The sequence below is a fragment of the Gobio gobio genome, assembly GCF_949357685.1.
Source record: "Gobio gobio genome assembly, chromosome: 4".
Taxonomy (NCBI): domain Eukaryota; kingdom Metazoa; phylum Chordata; class Actinopteri; order Cypriniformes; family Gobionidae; genus Gobio; species Gobio gobio.
Window position 1 is genome coordinate 34693957 of NC_137100.1, and position 18554 is coordinate 34712510.

At 37.5% G+C, this 18554-nt stretch overlaps 1 protein-coding gene across 1 annotated transcript in view; it reads left to right on the top strand.

The window, feature by feature from the left end:
- Positions 1-18554, top strand: part of slc12a9 (solute carrier family 12 member 9) — a 21566-nt gene continuing 3012 nt past the window's right edge. Inside the window, exons 1-13 of the mRNA XM_079815332.1 lie at positions 1-412; positions 2052-2265; positions 2414-2548; positions 7539-7676; positions 7784-8086; positions 8788-8895; positions 9038-9149; positions 9281-9438; positions 11352-11434; positions 11545-11669; positions 12195-12387; positions 12467-12641; positions 16982-17128. Coding sequence (XP_079671458.1) covers positions 2070-2265; positions 2414-2548; positions 7539-7676; positions 7784-8086; positions 8788-8895; positions 9038-9149; positions 9281-9438; positions 11352-11434; positions 11545-11669; positions 12195-12387; positions 12467-12641; positions 16982-17128 — 1873 coding nt within the window. The 5' untranslated portion in view covers positions 1-412; positions 2052-2069. The remainder of the gene's footprint in view (positions 413-2051; positions 2266-2413; positions 2549-7538; positions 7677-7783; positions 8087-8787; positions 8896-9037; positions 9150-9280; positions 9439-11351; positions 11435-11544; positions 11670-12194; positions 12388-12466; positions 12642-16981; positions 17129-18554) is intronic.

Here is an 18554-nt window from a genome sequence, read left to right on the forward strand (position 1 = left end):
GACCCTTTTTTTTAAACAAATAAAGAGGCAGGCGGCTCAGTCCCGCCGTGCTGTCGTATGGGAGTACGCGTTTCGATTATCACATCTCATTGGACCGTTACATAATAGATTTATGTTTTCATTAGGTCTTGCTGTCTGTTGTTCATCATAGTCAGGTCCACTGAGGTCACACCATCCGTCATGTCCCGGGGGTTTTAATCACGAGATCTGAGAACTTTCTACCTGCGCATCGATTCTTTAAAGAAACGAAACCAACTCGACATGATGCTCTGATGAAACATACCGAATTTAGGACATCCTGCATCCACATTCTCAAAACGGGTAGTTTGGTTTCCTTGTGGTTTTGTGTAGTTTCTTCCTAAAAGCGGAAGTCACATACCGCTCAAATCGGCGACGCCGCTGTAAAGGGCAGGTAGGTTGTGTTTGTTTTTCCACCTCCCTACTGTACTTTGCCGTTATATGTATCATAATAACCTTACACGCCCAGGCATCAGTGACTGCTTAAGGAGATGGAGGTCTCCCTCTCGTCTAGAAACGTCAAATGCCTTTTCTGGAATGAATGCCTGCTAGTTTATTCAAACTACTTGGGGGGTGGTGTTGTTGTTGTTGTTATATGGCAGCGGGGTATTTTATAGTCAGATTATTCTCTTTACCTTTATGGGACATAACACTTGTTTTTCAAAAGTATTTCGGATTGTTTACATTGTCCTGTAGGCTACTTCCGCTACTAAAACGATGCAACATAGACGTTCAATGAGACATCTAATGTGACATTCAATGTATTGTACTAGTCTCAGGGTTCCCACTGTCATTGAAATGTCGGGCAATTTGAAAACTGATTTACAGGCCTGAAAAAGACATGAAAATTAACAAAACACTAAGCCACTGAATACGGTGAAGACATTTAATGACTTATGCTTGTAAAATAATAGATGAACACATATACCTATAATAGTCTATATAACAAATCCTTATCCAATCATGAACTTAACATTACCACATGCTAGCAAGAGGGACTGCTTTTTATTATTGTTTTATTTCTTCTTTTTGACCCAATTTTAAAATAATTATTACATTACAACAACAAAAATACACACTACCATTCAAAAGTTTGGGGTTGGTGATATATTTTTTTTATTTGAAAGATAATCTTATGGTCACCAAGGTAAAATCAGTAATACTGTGAACTATTATTACAATTTAAAATGATTGTTTTCTATTTGAATATATACAGTACTGTGCAAAAGTCTTAGGCATGTTAGTATTTTCACCCCCAAAATTGTTTTTTAAGCCAGTTGTTTATATATTTTGCCATAGTGTATCATTAGGAAATATCAGTTTACATTTCCAAACATTCCTTTTGCCATTAGTTGTAATAATCCAGTGAGATTTTTGTATGCACAAGGAGTCTGACAACAGCTGATATTCTCCACATGGAGATCTGATCTCACCATCATCGAGTCTGTCTTTGATTACATGAAGAAACCGAAAAAACTGAGACAGACTAAACTGTGGCAATGTCTCTAAGACGCTTGAAGAAACCTGCAAATATATGAATAGATTTTATTTATAAATGAACTTTTTTTTTTAACTAAATCAAATCAATATTGGTGAGTCCACCCTTTGCGTTTAAAACTGATTATGTCTTAGGTACACTTGCACACAGTTTTTAAGGTAGCTTTTACAGGTAGGTTTCTTCAAGTGTCTTGTAATTTATTCCTGTAATGGCATGATTTTTCAGCAGCATTACTCCAGTCTTCATTGTCACATGATCCTTCAGAAATCATTCTAATATGCTGATTTGATGCTCAAGAAACATTTCTTATTTTAAATACTGAAAACAGATATGTTTGTAGAAACATGATAGATTTTATCCCCAGGATTTAATGTGCTCATGCAAAATAAAAATATTACTGACTGAAACATTTGATTAGTAGTTTAATGATATGCATATTTCAATAATAATAAAAACAGTCAAGGCTCTTTTAATAGCTGAAAGAAAGTTTAAAAACTTTGTTTTTGTACTGAACAGAAAACGGTTTCTTCTGCAGGTTCCTGTTTTTCAGACCATGGCAAACGAGCACTCACCTCTTCTTGTTCACGGGGTCTACAGCATGATAGGAGATGCTGAAGATTCCAGGAGTGGATCTGCAGTGACAGGAGAGGGATCCCCCAAATCAAACCCCCGCAAACTCGACACCTTCTTTGGTGTTATGGTGCCCACCATCCTCTCCATGTTCAGTATTGTGCTCTTTCTTCGCACAGGTAAGTCAGACATAGGGAAAGACAGAAGAGCATGGCAGGAGATTTCAAAAAGCGTTTTCAAATGGTGATGTATCACATTATAACCCCTCTCTGTAGCTCCAGGTGTGTTTTTATACATAAATTATTCTGACAAGTGTCTATGTTTCAGGTTTTGTTATGGGTCATGCTGGTCTTCTCCATGGTCTCCTCATGCTGTTTGTGGCCTACTTCATCATTTCATTGACAATCCTGTCTATATGTGCTATTTCAACTAATGGTGCGGTGGAAGGGGGCGGAGCCTACTGTATCCTTAACCAATCTCTCTGCCTTATAGAGGGTGAGAGATATATCTTATATCTCTTCACCTTGCAGGGTGAATTCCAAACGCTGTTTTTGCTCCTCGAAGAGTAATAGAGTGCAACAGTGTGTGCCCCTTAGAGTGCCCCTTTTTTAGAGGCGCTGGTTCTAGAAGTATTTTTTTCATTAATTTCTCCCACAGGGATTTTAAAATAGTCATTGTTAAAGAGTTATAAGCCATGAACCAAGCCAATCAGCTACGAGGTGAATCACAACACTACTAACTTTGATTTGAAGCAAAAAAGTTTTTGAAAATCAGACAAAAAGACAAATAACTGTGTACTTAACTTTTTTTAGTGAGTGGAAAGAACTTCAATCCTATGAAGCATTGCGAACAGCATAATCAAATTAAAAACGATGGAGGGATATAAAACTACTCATTTACAAATGTTGATTATATGTATAAAAACAATATGTTTAAGTTTATTGCAAAATATCTATATATATATATATATATATATATATATATATATATATATATATATATATATATATATATATATATATATATATATATATATATATATATATATATATATATATATATATATATATATATATATATATATATATATATATATATATATATATATATATATATATATATATATATATATATATATATGGATATATATATGGATATTTTGCAATAAACTTAAACATATTGTGACATAATTAAACATATATATATTTCAGTATTTTGAGAGTGTAAGGAGATTGGCTTAATTACGTCATTCACAGTGCTTCATGGGAGGGGGGCAGAGCTATTTTGGAGCTGGTTGCTTTTTTAATACTCTCTGGTAATGGTTTTTCACCTGGAATTCCATTAAAAATAAGCTGAAATAACGCGGGCTGGCAGCTTCATCAGAAGAGTTTTTACCTCCGGAACCCGACTGTTACACTCTATTAGGTAAAGGGACACCATTTGTAGGGGCGTTGCAAACGAAACTCCACATCGAGCTATACTAGAATAATGATTTCAGAATAAAACAAGATAAATCAAGATGCATGTTTGTTTTAGCCAGGCAAAAACATTAAATAATAGAATAAAAAAAAAACATGGAACACAACTGATCAGCATAAAAGATAAAACACAATTACAAAGTTAATATGAAAATAGTTTCAAAGAGTCATACCTGGCAATAGAGACACACCGCAACATTGTGGGAAGTTATGATTACAGATGCTTCCTTGAGTGGTTTGCCAATTCCCTTTAAATACTCAAATAGAACAAAAGAACAATAAACATTTAGCACCCAAATATTTATGCAGCTTTTGGTTGAACCTTTTCTTGTGCCCAAATGGTCATGCCTAGCTTCGGGGCAAATGTTTATCAAAAGATCTTTATGAGCATCTCCCACACCAGGGGGACAAGCTTTGTTTTCTTTATTCTGACCTGGGGCCTGTTTCAGAAATGAGGTTAAGTGAAAACTCTGAGTATGTTAATCCTGAAATAAGGGAAACTCTGGGTTTTCTATTTCAGAATGGGAGTTATGTCAAACCCGAGAAAGCAGGCTAAGTCAAGCCCGTTTCTAAAAGAGAGGTAACTTATACTCAGAGTCAGTTACCAGGGTAACTTACTCTGTGAACTTAACCTGGTCAGGAGCAGGTTTTCTTTGGTAAACCCAGAGTTTTTTAAAGCGCCAGCAGTGTTTAAATACTTAATTCATTCATTCAAACGCCACAAATGCTTTTCTTACTGAGTATTTTGGTCGTATTTCAAGTACAAAAATAAAAAAAGTATACATTTATTCTAAATCTAAAGTAAGCAAAGTTTACTTAAAACAAATTAAATTATCTGCCACTTGACAAAAATACATAGTAAGAAAAGCATTTTTTGGTTGAAGATTAAACGTGATGAAGAAATGATCTGAGATGTGTAGAGGTTTGACCGAAATGTTGTCTGTAGAGCAGTTTCGTGTGTAAAAGGGTCACACGCAACACACGCAATGAACATTCATTCATTGCTCATATTTTCATCATGAGGACACTGTCAGAGTGACAAAAATGGCATGTCCTTTTATACAGGAAGGATCCTGCTGTTCACTTGATAAACCTCTTGAAGAAACCTAATAATTAGAAATTCCTTTAGGATTTGGACGCATTGATGGCACTCATATTCCCATCATCACACTTTCTGAAAACGGATTACTGTATGGAATGGAAGGATGCTGCCAGGTGGTAGTACGAGATATATGCCATAACCACCACCACAGCTGTTAAATACATTTATTTACAATTTTTATGGTCATCTTTGTAACAAAGCTGAAATACAAAAAACAAAAACAAATGTATTTAAATTTTTGAATTTATCGGGCCGTCACCGTTACATCTTTATTTCCTACAAATACTTTATTATTTTTGCTGTTGGATGTTAATATTCTTCCTCCATCTCCTTTTCATCGGTCAGTGGTGCTGATGTTGGGCTGGCCTGAGTAGAAGTCAAATGTTAATGTCATTACCCTAATTAATAAATGTAACAGGTGGGATTAGAGAACATTTCATTATGTGAAAAGAGCATAGACCCTTTTCACATTTCCGGGTTTCTTTGAATCTGAAGTCGTCATAGTTGGGTTAACTTTTATAGTGGTGAATGAGAGAATACATTAAAAATATATTTGTGTCCCCATTTGCTCAAATAGCAAAAGAAAAACTCCACAATAGTGATTTCACAACTTTCAAAAAGAGGGGAAAATAGAGTGAGATTGATAACTGCAGTGAAAAGAGAGAAAGATGTTAATTTTCACCATCACTCCCATAGACACTGTATTAGAAACACCCTCACAGCAGCGGTAACTTGTTTTTTTGTAATTTGATGCAAAAGTAATATAATACAAAGTATTAGTGTTATAAATGTACATGCATAAAAAAAAAATAATACAAAAAACGTTGCAGGATTTACGATATTAATGACCGTTAAAAAACGTCATCACAGTCTGTGAAAAGGGTCTATGTGGGAAAAGCTGCTGCACATTGGACACTGATTTATTCACAATATTTATTTAATATGTCAAATTTTTGTAAAGTCATTAAACCTACACCCATGAACATTTTATGCTTATAGCTTTACCTGATAGAATTATGTTTTTATTTTTCATTTTTAGCTGCTGCCACATTCTTTTTTTGCCTTTTGGATACCATGAAAATTAAAACAATTAAGAATTAAACTTACGTATTGACCGGGAAGTATGCAAACGTCTTTTTGTTGGGTGCTGTTGCCATGGTGAATCGTAATTTCGGAGCTCCATTGATCGTGGCTTTTCATAGTTGGAGTGCTTAACTCAGAGTCAGTCTACTCAAAGTTGATTGAACTACCTCAATTCAGCTGTTCTGAAACCCAAAACTCAGAGTTTCCCATCTCAGAGCAAGTCAACTCAGAGTTCAGGTTTAAACTCAGAGTTGGTTGAACCTCCTTATTGAAACGGGCCCCTGTTCTACTGATGTGGGAATGAAACCTCTTTGCCAATCGCACCAAAAGTATTTATATTGACCACAAAGAAACAGCTTGTGGCAGTATCTGTGAGATTTGCATGATTGTCTGGGCCCTGAGGGGAGGGAGAGGGTGAGAGGAGTCAGGTACTCGATAGGAGGAAGAGATCAGATTGGGCCAGGTGTGGTCTTGTGTTTTCTTGTAGATCTCCTGTAGATCAGATGAGTGAGGTTTTATTGTCTTATTGCAGATTCTATTTCTTGAGTTCATTCTTAGGTGAAATCCATTCTTACAGTAGCCCCAACATTCATTGATAAATCCCTAGCCCCAACTAAATGACTAACACTAACCTTAATGCTGGGTACACACCACAAGATAATCGGAGTGATTTTGGAACGATTTCTCCCCTTCCGACAATAGGTGAAGTCCTGATTATCTTGATGGTTCTACAGATTATCTTATCAGATTTTCCTGTGGTATGTTAAGAGTGACTGAATCTGCTCGAAACGTAAATATTCGACATGTTGAATATTTACGATCAGAAATCCTGTTGTGTGGGGGGAACCCCGAGGACAAACCCATAAACTCAGTGCTCTGGAGATTATCATGTGAATAGAAACAATACCCAATCAAAAAGGGAGCTGACAGGAGACTCCCCTCCACCTCGTGCTGTAACATGTAAAGTCCATCTTCACACTGTCTCCACAACTTCATCTAAAAATTTTCCTTTTTTCCCCGTGAATTTTCTCTAAGAAGCAGTCCATACACTATCCCCTGGTTTCACAGACAAGGCTTAAGATAGTCCCAGACTAAAATGCATGTTTGAGTTGTTTTAACTGAAAGGAACTTGCACTGATATATCTTAAAATATGTCACTGCTATTGTTTTGTCCCAAGATGCACACCAGTAATGTTTTTTTTCTAGGGAACGTTTATAAAAGTTACTTAAATGTCCTTATTGAAGTAATGCCTAATCCTAGTTTAGCCTAAGCCCTGTTTGTAAAACTGGGCCTATGAGCGCCATTTCTTCTTGCCGGCCGACCGCCATGTTTGTTTAATTTTAAAGTCACGTTTGATGAGAGATTTTGCGAGATTTCCTGTGTTTACAGCAGCACAGGCGTGACTCTTGTTATTTGTGAATGGAATTTGTTAGTGTGTGTGGTGTGCTTTCCTGAACAAAGCGGTTAAATCTATGATTTCTTATTGTCATGTTTGTGGTCTCTCACATTTTGAAAATCTTACAAGTTTTTAAAAATCTTTTAATGTGGCCCCAGCTTTATCTAACCTGGGTTAAGATAAGGGTAATGAGGAAATGACATTGTCTTCCGTTGCTCCCTTTGCCAAGAGCGTTCCAAATGGCTACATTTTGACAAACAAGTGCCTTCCTCCCTTCAAGGGCTTTGCTCTTCAGAGTGAGTAAGGCAAAGGGATGCTCACTTCTAATTGGAATTTGTTGTTCATGAGTGTTTACATATTGTTGTTGTTGAAATTTAACTCTTTAGTCTTAGTCATGATCAGTCGTTCTCTGGGACCAGAGTTTGGAGGCAGTATCGGCCTGATGTTTTACTTAGCGAAGGTATGTGCATGTGGCGTGTATGTTCTCGGCCTGGTGGAGGCCATACTGGATGTCTTCGGGAAGGATCCAGGTGAGAGAACATTGCATGAAGCACATTGTACTAAACAAATTAAATCCGAAGCCACCTAGTCGTTTTACAGCGACGCTTCGCTTTTCGCTCTTTTCTTCTCTCTCCAGGGTCTACTGTGGCACAGGGGCTGCGTGTGTTGCCGCAGGGTTACTGGTACACCGTGTTGTACGCCTCTGTAGTGCTGTTGCTATGTCTGGTGGTGTGTCTGGTCGGTGCTCATATCTACGCCAAAGCCTCTTTTATCATCCTGCTGGTGGTGACGGTGTCACTGATCTCCATCATCATCAGCCCCCTTATTGTCAGTCCACAGCGCTTCAACATCACACACACATACGGCAAAAACCACAGCGTCACTGTCAACCCCAGCTACACAGGCTTCAATGGCACCACATTAAAGAACAACCTTGGACGTGAGTGAGATGATCATCAATGCAATAATGATGTGGATGGTTGTAATGATGACAATTGAGTATCTTTAACAGTTATATTTCAAAATACTTCAAAGGCAAATGAGACTGATCACAATTATGGAGTCCTGTCTGTTCGATTATGCGTTTCGTGGAAAAAAGGGTATATTGGACAGTGAAATATTCAAATTATTGGATATTTATACTTGGGCAATGAGTTTTTGTATACTGCCATTCAGTAGTTTGAGGTCCGTAATGTTTTCTTTTAAAGAAATTAAAGTTTTCATGCAGCAAAGACACACTCATTTGATCAAATGTAAAATTAAAGACTTTTAGTTAGTTTAAACTAGAGAATGTTTGATTAAAGTTTTTAATTAAGAGATATTTATAATTAACATAACATGGATAAGTACAGAAATACAGAGACCAACAGCCGAAACAGGAAGTTATCTTTGACCTATGTACAAACATGTTAACTGCAAATTATTCATGAATTTCCGTGGTGTTGATATTATTGTGGTGTGGTACAAGTAAAGACATGTACGTACAGTAAGAAAATGTTGTTTTCCACTTAAATCATAAAACAGTTCTAATCACAAATGCACAATAGTTAGCAGAGTACTTGGAAGATTATGGATGACCTCAAATGCAACCTAGTAATTACTGCACTGGCATGAATTTTGTCCAAATGTCTCCCACTGTAGCGCACTACTCTTTGGACTACAGTACCAACACAATGATGTCTTTCGCCACTGTATTTGCTGTGATGTTCACCAGCTGCACAGGCATCATGGCTGGAGCCAACATGTCGGGTACAAAACCACATACACCATTCACGCAATTACTTTATTTGGATTCTTCCCTTGGTTGCTGATGTAATTGTGTTGCCTTTTACAATACTGATAACATAACTCTTATAATGGATGAGTGTCATTAACAGTCTCTCTTCCTCAGGTGAGCTGAAGAACCCCAGTGTATCGATACCTAAAGGGACCATCATAGCGGTGTCATACACCTTCACTGTCTACTTACTTCTCTACCTGCTCCTGAGCTCTACCTGCGACAGGTGCCGTTAATGACACTCAAGTCACATGGAAAACATGATGAAAACCATATGCATTTACACTATGCTTTGTTTTCCCGCTCATTCACCTAGCTTTTATTCCTCCTGTCGTTTTCTTGGTTTCTCTCTCTCAGGTTGTTGTTAATCAATGATTATGCAGTGTTCCAACGGGTGAACGTGTGGCCTCCGTTTGTGACGATTGGGGTGTACTGCGCGTCTCTCTCAGCTGCTATGTGCTCCATGATAGGAGCTTCTCGAATCCTTCACGCTCTTGCTCTGGACAAGCTTTTTGGTTAGTGTGGATTTATGTGCATTTTAGGGTTTCAGACTGGAAACTGATACTGAGATGGTGATAAGTGTTGTGGTTGTTGACATCTCCACAAGTGTTATGGGAAAACATTAGTGAGCAATACTTGGAAAATGGTATTCATGGTTCCTAAGAAAAATTATTAGTGAATATTTTTCAGTTTTGCTTAATTTGTCGCATTTTCTAGGCTGTTATATGGTGTGAGAGCTCGTGTTCTGTGCAAGAAGGTAAAAAATTCAATTTTAACTAAAAGAATCACAACACATACATACACATTTCCTTCGATCATTTTCTACTGAAATCAGTTAATTTTGACATAATCAAAACTAAACAATCTATTCTTATTTAGAATTTATTGATGACATACTAAAAAATTATTCACAGAAATCACAGAAAATGTTTCACACTGTGGGTTGTGGTGACAGAATTAAAAAAATGATTGTAGAAATGTTATGTAAAGCATCTTTAAAAGTTTCAATTTAAGGACTAAACAAGAGTAAGACAGCATAAATGTAAGATATCCAGAATTCAAGCCTGTTCAAAACACCAGTACACATTTATCCAAATATATATGGCATGTACAAATAGAAAACATCAGTTCACAATTTTTCAATTGTTTGCATAAAAGTAAAAGAATAAGAATCTGTTTGTTTTACTGTGGCTCTTTTATCATTGCTCATATTACACATTTTAAATTATTGTATGATTTAATGTCACACTTTTCCCTAGAAACTTTACTAAAGCGCTATTTGACTATCATTATACACTACAGATTTTTTTTTTAAATGTTTTGAATAGTGCTCACCAAGGCTGCTATTATTTAATCAAAAATATAGTAAAATTATTTTATCAAATAATCATTATTAATTAGTAAAATATTGAGAACTGTATTATTATAATAATTTGTTACATTTATATAGCGCTTTTCTAGGCCCTCAAAGCGCTTTACATAGAAGGGGGGAATCTCCTCATCCACCACCAATGTGCAGCATCCACCTGGATAATGCGACGGCAGCCATATTGCACCAGAACGCTCACCACACACCAGCTGATTGGTGGAGAGGAGACAGAGTGATGAAGCCAATCGTATATATATATATATACGATTGGCTTCATCACTCTGTCTCCTCTCCACCAATCAGCTGGTGTGTGGTGAGCGTTCTGGTGCAATACGGCGTCTATATATATATATGGGGATGATTAGGAGGCCATGATGGACAAGGGGCCAAAGGGCAAATTTGGCCGGGATGCCAGGGCTACACCCCTACTCTTTATCGATGGACATCCTGGGATTTTTAATGACCAAAGAGAGTCAAAACCTTAATTATTATTATGTATTAATTGAAAACAACGTTTTTTATTTAGTACATTTTAAAATGTAATTTATTCCTATGATGGCAACGCTGAATTTTCAGACATTACTCCAGTCTTCAGCCTCATGATCCTTCAGAAATCATTCTAATATGCTGATTTACTGATCAAGAAACATTTATTGTTGTAATCAATGTTGAAAACTGTTGTGCTGCTCAGTATTTTTGTGTACATTGTTTATCAAGGATTTTTGAATGAATGAATAGAAAGTTCAAAAGAACAGCATTTATTCAAAATAGAATTTTTAGTAACCGTGTAAAAGTACTTATTCTCACTTATTCTTTTGATCAATTTAATGCATCTTTGCTGATTAAAAGTATTATTAACTTTTTGAAAAAATAGTGTTGACATAAAATGATATAATTCCCTAAAAATGCTGTATAAAATCATACTGTCAACCACCCATTGACACAGTAACTAGGTTACATTGTTGGGTTTGACAAGACTCTTATGATATGATGGTGTATCCTGTGTAATAGTTGGAGTGTGTCAGGGGTTTGTTGATCTGTGTTGTGATCTGGTTTCAGGTCTGCCTCTGGCTCCGGCTGCAGTCACCTCCAGCTCTGGGAACCCGTGGGTGTCTGTGCTCTACACCTGGGGCCTGGTGCAGGTACTGGGAGCTGTGCATATGCATGTGTCTTTGGATGATATTTCTGTGACTCGTGATGTAAAGAGTATGTCTGTCTGTTACGATTTAGTGTGTTTGTGTGTGTGTTGTAGTGTACGCTGTTTGCAGGACAGCTGAATGTGATTGCTGGTATCGTGACAGTGTTTTACCTGTTGGCGTATGCTGCGGTTGATTTGGCCTGTCTGGCTCTGGAATGGGCCTCCGCTCCAAACTTTAGGTACTGGTGTGTGTGTGTGTGTGTGTGTGTGTGTGTGTGCGCGTGTGTGTACTATTTATAAGGTAATTGTGACTTTAAACCTCCCAATGTGACTTCATATGTTGTAATGTGACTACCTCTTGCATTTGGAACTTTATTTCTTGTAATTGCGACTTCACGACTTTTTATCTCACATTGTATGATTCTTATTTAAAAATTGTACCTAATCTATCTTTTGATAATCACTTAAATGACATGTTTTGTTAATTATTTAGTTTGTAAATGTACACTACCTTTCAAAAGTTGGGGGTAGGTAATCTGTTTTTGGTCTCTTTTGCTGACTAAGTTTGCAATTTTTTTGGATAAAAAAATACAGTAAAAACAGTAATATTATGTGTTAAGTTTAAAGGAATGGCATAGAAATGTTTACTGTCACTCTGGAATAAAAGTATACATTTTTTAAAAATCTTAATGTTCCCAAACTTTTGAACAGTAGTGTATTTATTTCTATATTTTACTTATTTTTTTCCCTTTCTCTCTTTCCAGGCCAACATTTCAATTTTTCTCTTGGCACACATGTTTGTTGGGTATTGTCAGCTGTGTGGTAATGATGTTTGTGATAAACCCAGTGTATTCATCGGCCAGTATCGTACTGCTGCTGCTCCTCCTGTTGATCCTGCACTACCGCTCTCCCACCAGCAGCTGGGGCTACATCAGCCAAGCACTCATCTTCCATCAGGTACATACACTTACACACAAAACACATGTGAATGCAATAAACTTTAAATTCATGAGATGGTCTTTCTGTGTTCTTTCAGGTGAGGAAGTATCTTCTGATGTTAGACTCCCGTAAGGATCATGTGAAGTTCTGGCGGCCGCAGGTCTTACTGATGGTGGCGAACCCACGCTCCTCCTGTCAGCTCATCTGCTTTGTCAACCAGCTGAAGAAAGGAGGGCTGTATGTTCTTGGACATGTGCAGATTGGAGATCTGGGTAGGACAAAAGGGGTATTAGGTTCAGTAGGCAATTGTATGACGGTATAAGTTTCACAAGACCCATAGACCAAAAGTTTCTACCCTTGCTAGTTACCACTTAAGATCTCCAGCTTCCTCTTAAAGGGTTAGTTCACCCAAAAAGAAAATTTCTCTCATTATTTAGTCATTCCAAAGACGATCGTTCATCTTCAGAATGCAAATTAAGATCTTTTTTCATAGACTGCAGCATTATTACCACTTTCAAGGCCCAGAAAATTAGTAAAGACATCATTAAAATGGTCCATGTGACTACAGTGGTTCAACCTTAATGTTGTGAAGCACCGCAAATACTTTTTGTGCACAAGAAAAAACAAAAATACTTCATGCCGGCTCCTGCATCAACATCACACACATGCATCGTGGTGCTCACGTGAACAGCATCGGAGACTCACACAAAAGAGAAGAAATTGTTGAATTAAGTTTTTTTTTTTTTTTCTCCCCAAAAAGTATTTTCAGTGCTTCATAACATTAAGGTTGAACCATCGTATTCACGGGGACTACTTCAACAATGTCTAACAATGACTACATTTCTGGGCCTTGAAGGAGGAAATTACGTTGCTGTCTACACTCTAAAAACGTTTACTATGATTTACTCAATTTTTTTGGTGAAACATTTTTACACTAATAAAATTGAGTACATTTTAAAGCAGTGAAATCAATTACATACACCATATGAGCTGAGCAAATGCAAGTAAAAAAATTAAGTTGATCTGTGTAGGGCTGGGCGATATATCGCATGACATTGTTAGGCGCATCTCGTCAGTAAAGCCGGTTCCTTGATTAGTAGTAAATCGCCATCACCTGCTTTCAGATAGAGCGGCATTTACTACACAGAGCCGTAGTTCACTGACAAGCTGAGACATATCGCATTAATTATCGCAGGCGATACGTCCGTGATCATTAATGCGATATGTCTCAGCTTGTCAGTGAACTACGGCTCTGTGTAGTAAATGCCGCTCTATCTGAAAGCAGGTGATGGCGATTTACTACTAATCAAGGAACCGGCTTTACTGACGAGATGCGCCTAACAATGTCATGCGATATATCGCCCAGGCCTAGATCTGTGCAACTACAACCCCAAATCAGAAAAAGTTGGGACAGTATGGAAAACGCAAAAAAAAAAAAAAATTCTAAATTTACTTTGACTTGTATTTCATTGCAGACAATATGAACACAAAATATTTCATGTTTTGTCTGGTCAACTTCATGTAATTTGTAAATATGCATCCTTTCCTGTCATTCGGACCTGCAACACATTTCAAAAAAAGTTGGGACAGGAGCAATTTAGGGCTAGTAATGAGGTAAAATGGTTAAATAATGATGTGATTTGAAACAGGTGATGTCAACAGGTGATTGTAATTATGATTTGGTACAAAAGCAGCATCCAAGAAAGGTCTAATCCTTTAGGAGCAAAGATGGGCCGAGGATCGCCAGTTTGCCAACAAATACATGAGAAAATTATTGAAATGTTTAAAAACAATGTTCCTCAAAGAAAGATAGGAAGAGATTTGGATATTTCACATTCAACAGTGCATAACATAATTAAAAGATTCAAGGAATCTGGAGGAATTTCAGTGCGTAAAGGACAAGGGCGCAAGCCTAAGCTGAACAACCGTGATCTCCGATCCCTCAGGCGGCACTGCATCAAGAATCGTCATTCATCTATAAGCGATATCACCACATGGGCTCAGGACTACTTTGGCAAACCTTTGTCAAGTACCACAATACGTAGTTACATCCACAAATGCCAGTTAAAACTGTACTGTGCCAAAAGGAAGCCCTATGTTAACAGTGTCCAGAAGCGCCGTTGACTTCTCTGGGCTCGGAGGCATCTGGGATGGACCATCACACAGTGGAAAAGTGTACTGTGGTCAGATGAATCAGTATTTCAGGTATTTTTTGGGAGGAATGGACGCCGTGTGCTCCGGACCAAAGAAGAAAAGGATCATCCATACTGTTACCAGCAACAAGTCCAAAAGCCAGGGTCTGTCATGGTATGGGGTTGTGTCAGTGCCCTTGGCAAAGGTAACTTGCACTTCTGTGAAGGCACCATTAATGCTGAAAAGTACATAGAGATTTTGGAGCATAATATGCTGCCTTCAAGAAGACATCTTTTCCAGGGACGTCAACAAGACAATGCAAAACCACATTCTGCACACATTACAAAGTCCTGGCTGTGGAGGAGGAGGGTACGGGTACTTGACTGGCCTGCCTGCAGTCCCGACCTGTCTCCAATAGAGAATGTGTGTCGCATTTTGAAGCGCAAAAATGCGACAATGAAGACCCCGTACTGTTGCCCACCTTAAGACTTGTTTGCAGGAAGAATGGGTCAAAATTACACCTGAAACACTTCATCACTTGGTGTCTTCAGTCCCTAAACGTCTTTTAAGTGTTGTGAAAAGGAATGGCAACATTACAAAGTGGTAAATGCTTTACTGTCCCAACTTTTTTTTAAATGTGTTGCAGGTCTGAATGACAGGAAAGGATGCATATTTACAAATGACATGAAGTTGACCAGACAAAACATGAAATATTTTGTGTTCATATTGTCTGCAATGAAATGCAAGTCAAAGTAAATTTAGAAATCACTTCTTCTTTTTTTTTATTTGCGTTGGACTTTGAACTTCAGACCGCCTACGTTTCACTCGTAGCTCAAAGATGCTGCAACGCGCCTGACTCCATAACCTGCCAATAAACAAACAGTGCACAGTTTTAAGAACATTTTATCATCCAAATTAATTATATTCATTATCTTAAGGAATAAAGTCGTGTGTTTTGAGCAAGGCAGTAGCACCAGGGGCGTCAATGCAGCACTCGTTTACTCACATTGCGTCCCTGTAACTTATGTTGTTTTGCACTAAATAAAACATTTTTTAACTCAGTAATGATTTTATAGATAAAATAAGACACACAAACCTGAATTTCACAGAGGAAATGTTCCAATTCTGCGACGCTGAGAAGAAAGAACTCCTGAGAAGAAAACAGCAGAGCTCAATCAACCGTCGAGCCGTCGTCACGTCAAGGGAGGGGTGCAGTGTTATAATCAAGTAAACTTACTAAATTTCTTCAGTGCGTGTTAAATATGAATAATCTTGATTTGAATTAAGTAATATTTGTGGTTCTTGAAACGGATTGATTTAATTCTCCTTTCTCAAATATTTTGATAGAAATTTCACAAATATATTAAGTATATTTGAAATAAATAATTGGTTATTCGAACACTAAATTATTTTAGTGGAAAAAACTGAAATATAACTGTAAATTTGAGACAAAATTAACTGTTGGATTTTTAGTCAATTATTTTGGTATGTTCAACTCAAACCATCAAATAAATGATATTTAGAAATTTTATTAAGTTAATAAAGTTAATTATTACTGTGATATTTACTAAGCCACTGAATAATTTTTTAGAGTGTATAGGGGGTCAGAAAGCTCTCGGATTTCAACAAAAATATCTTAATTTGTGTTCCCCTTATAATTTGTGAACAAAGGTCTTACGGGTTTGGAACAACATGAGGGTGAGTAATAAATAACAGAATTTTCATTTTTGGGTGAACAAACCCTTTAATCTTAAAGAAAAAAGCAGCATTTTAGTCCAGACTAGTCCAGACTTTTTGGAGAAAGCAGCATTCCAAAACATTTCCAAAGTTTATGTAAACGGGGTCATTGTTGCTGAGCGGGGCTGGTCAGGATGCTCAAACAAACAGAGCCGTGTTTTGATAACACCACAGAGTCACAGGGGTTTTACACTTTTCACAGAAGTGAAATGCGCCAAAATACCTCATGTTGTTTTGTTTCGGTTACATTTTTCCAGCTAATATAATTTTTCTGCTAATTCCATTGTAATCTGTTCATTTCACTCAGTTTGGCTGCAAACTCAGGCTCATCCACCCCCATAGATGACTTTATATTATTTATTTTAGAGTTCATATACCTCAAGGGACACTTCACCCAGAAATGTAAATTCTATCATGATTTACTCGTTCCAAACCTGTATGACTTCTTTCTTCTGTGGAACATAGAAGATATTTTGAAGAATGTCGATAACCAACTTCCATTGTATGAAAAAAAAACCTCTTGAGACGTTAACTCAATATCTTCTTAATGGCAAACGTCTAAATTATGATAGAATTCTCATTTTTTTCTGAACTATCCCTTTAATATACTAAACAGTCTTCCACTCTTCCTCCTGTAATCTTGTTTTACCATTACTCGTTTTTATCACGTTGTTGCACACTGGTCGTCAAAATAGAAAGGAACAAATGACCAATTGTAATCTCTCTGAACTCTCTCTCACAGACGTGTTGCCCTCAGACCCGGTGCAGCCGCAGTATAATTTCTGGTTGAGTCTGGTGGATAAATTGGGTGTGAAGGCCTTTGTGGATCTGACTCTTTCTCCCTCCGTCAGGCAGGGCACTCAACATCTGCTCCGCATCACTGGACTGGGTGAGACATTTCCTGATCGGGTTATCTTTTTGACACAGAGCCAGAAGGCATCTATTAGATTAGATTGATCTTCATTGCTATTGTACAAAAATACAAGTACCTAGCCAGTGAAATCTTAGACACAGAGTCCTAGACAAGATGGCAGCACAAATTATTTCACAAATTAAAACTTAAAGACTGCTTAAAAATACCATAAAAGTACTCAAATCAGAAGGAAAAAAGCAACATGTTCCCTTTAGAGCAGTTTGTAAGAGAACTTTAAAGGTATTCAAAGAAAGTGCTTCCTTCAGTTTAGCTGAAAATAATCTTGAGTTACCTGTAAATAATCACTGTTTGTGTCAGTCAGACTTGGGGTTAGGCATTTACAGATTTTATGATAAATCACATTCCTTTAAACCGTTAATCTGATTTGTGAGTGTGATTTTGTAGTCTGTCAAGTCAAGTGTGTGGTGAAATAATGGCAAGAAACGACTTTTCATTGACTTTTGCCCTCATGGGCTACATGCTGGTGGTTCTTTTTAGTGAATCAAAAACATACAGCACAACCAGTGTAGTCCATTTCAGACACAAATGACTCTTGTGAGCCGGTTCTTTTTAGCACATCAAAAACATTCAAAACCACTGTAGCCTGATTCACAAACAAAGATTCCTATGAGCTGGTTCTTATTCAAAGAGATAAAGCACAACCACCTGGTTCTTATTCATAAAGATACAGCACAACCATTGTAAACTGATTTCAAACAAATGACTCTTGTGAACTGGTTATTTTCAGTGAATCAAAAAAATACAGCACGACCAGTGTAGTCCATTTCAGTAACAGATGACTCTTGTGAGCCAGTTCTTTTTAGTGAATCAAAAACTGCCAATTCAATAAAATTTTTATGAATGTAGCCTTGGCCAGGAGGAGTTGATGTCATCAGACGGTATCCAACGTTCATTGGGTGTTCTGACCCTGAACCGAAACCCTCTTCAGTTGGCGGGTCGGCAGTGGTGGCCAAATCACTGCATTTTTTCCCTTTGGCTTCCATCTTTGCTCCTTTCTCCTGTTCCATATCCAGCAAGAGTCTCTATTTGCTGCCTACCCCATCCTGTGAACTGACCTTCCTCTTCTTTCCTGTCAATACAATGGCTGTAATCATTCTCCATACTGACGGGGCCGAGAATCCTCTACAGCCGACCTCAACTGGGAACAGCCATACCTGCCGTCCTTTCTCTTGGCATTGTTGCAAGTGATCTTGGTATTTTGCACTCTTTGTTACAAAGGCTTGATCACAAGCTTCTTCCCACGGGACTGTAAGTTCAATCAAGATGATCTTCTTCCTCTCCTCAGACCATAAAACCATATATGGTTGTCTGGGGGAACTGCAGCCTACCCCCAAAGTCTACCTTCATTTCACAGGCTTGGGCCATCTGGAGAAAGTTCTTT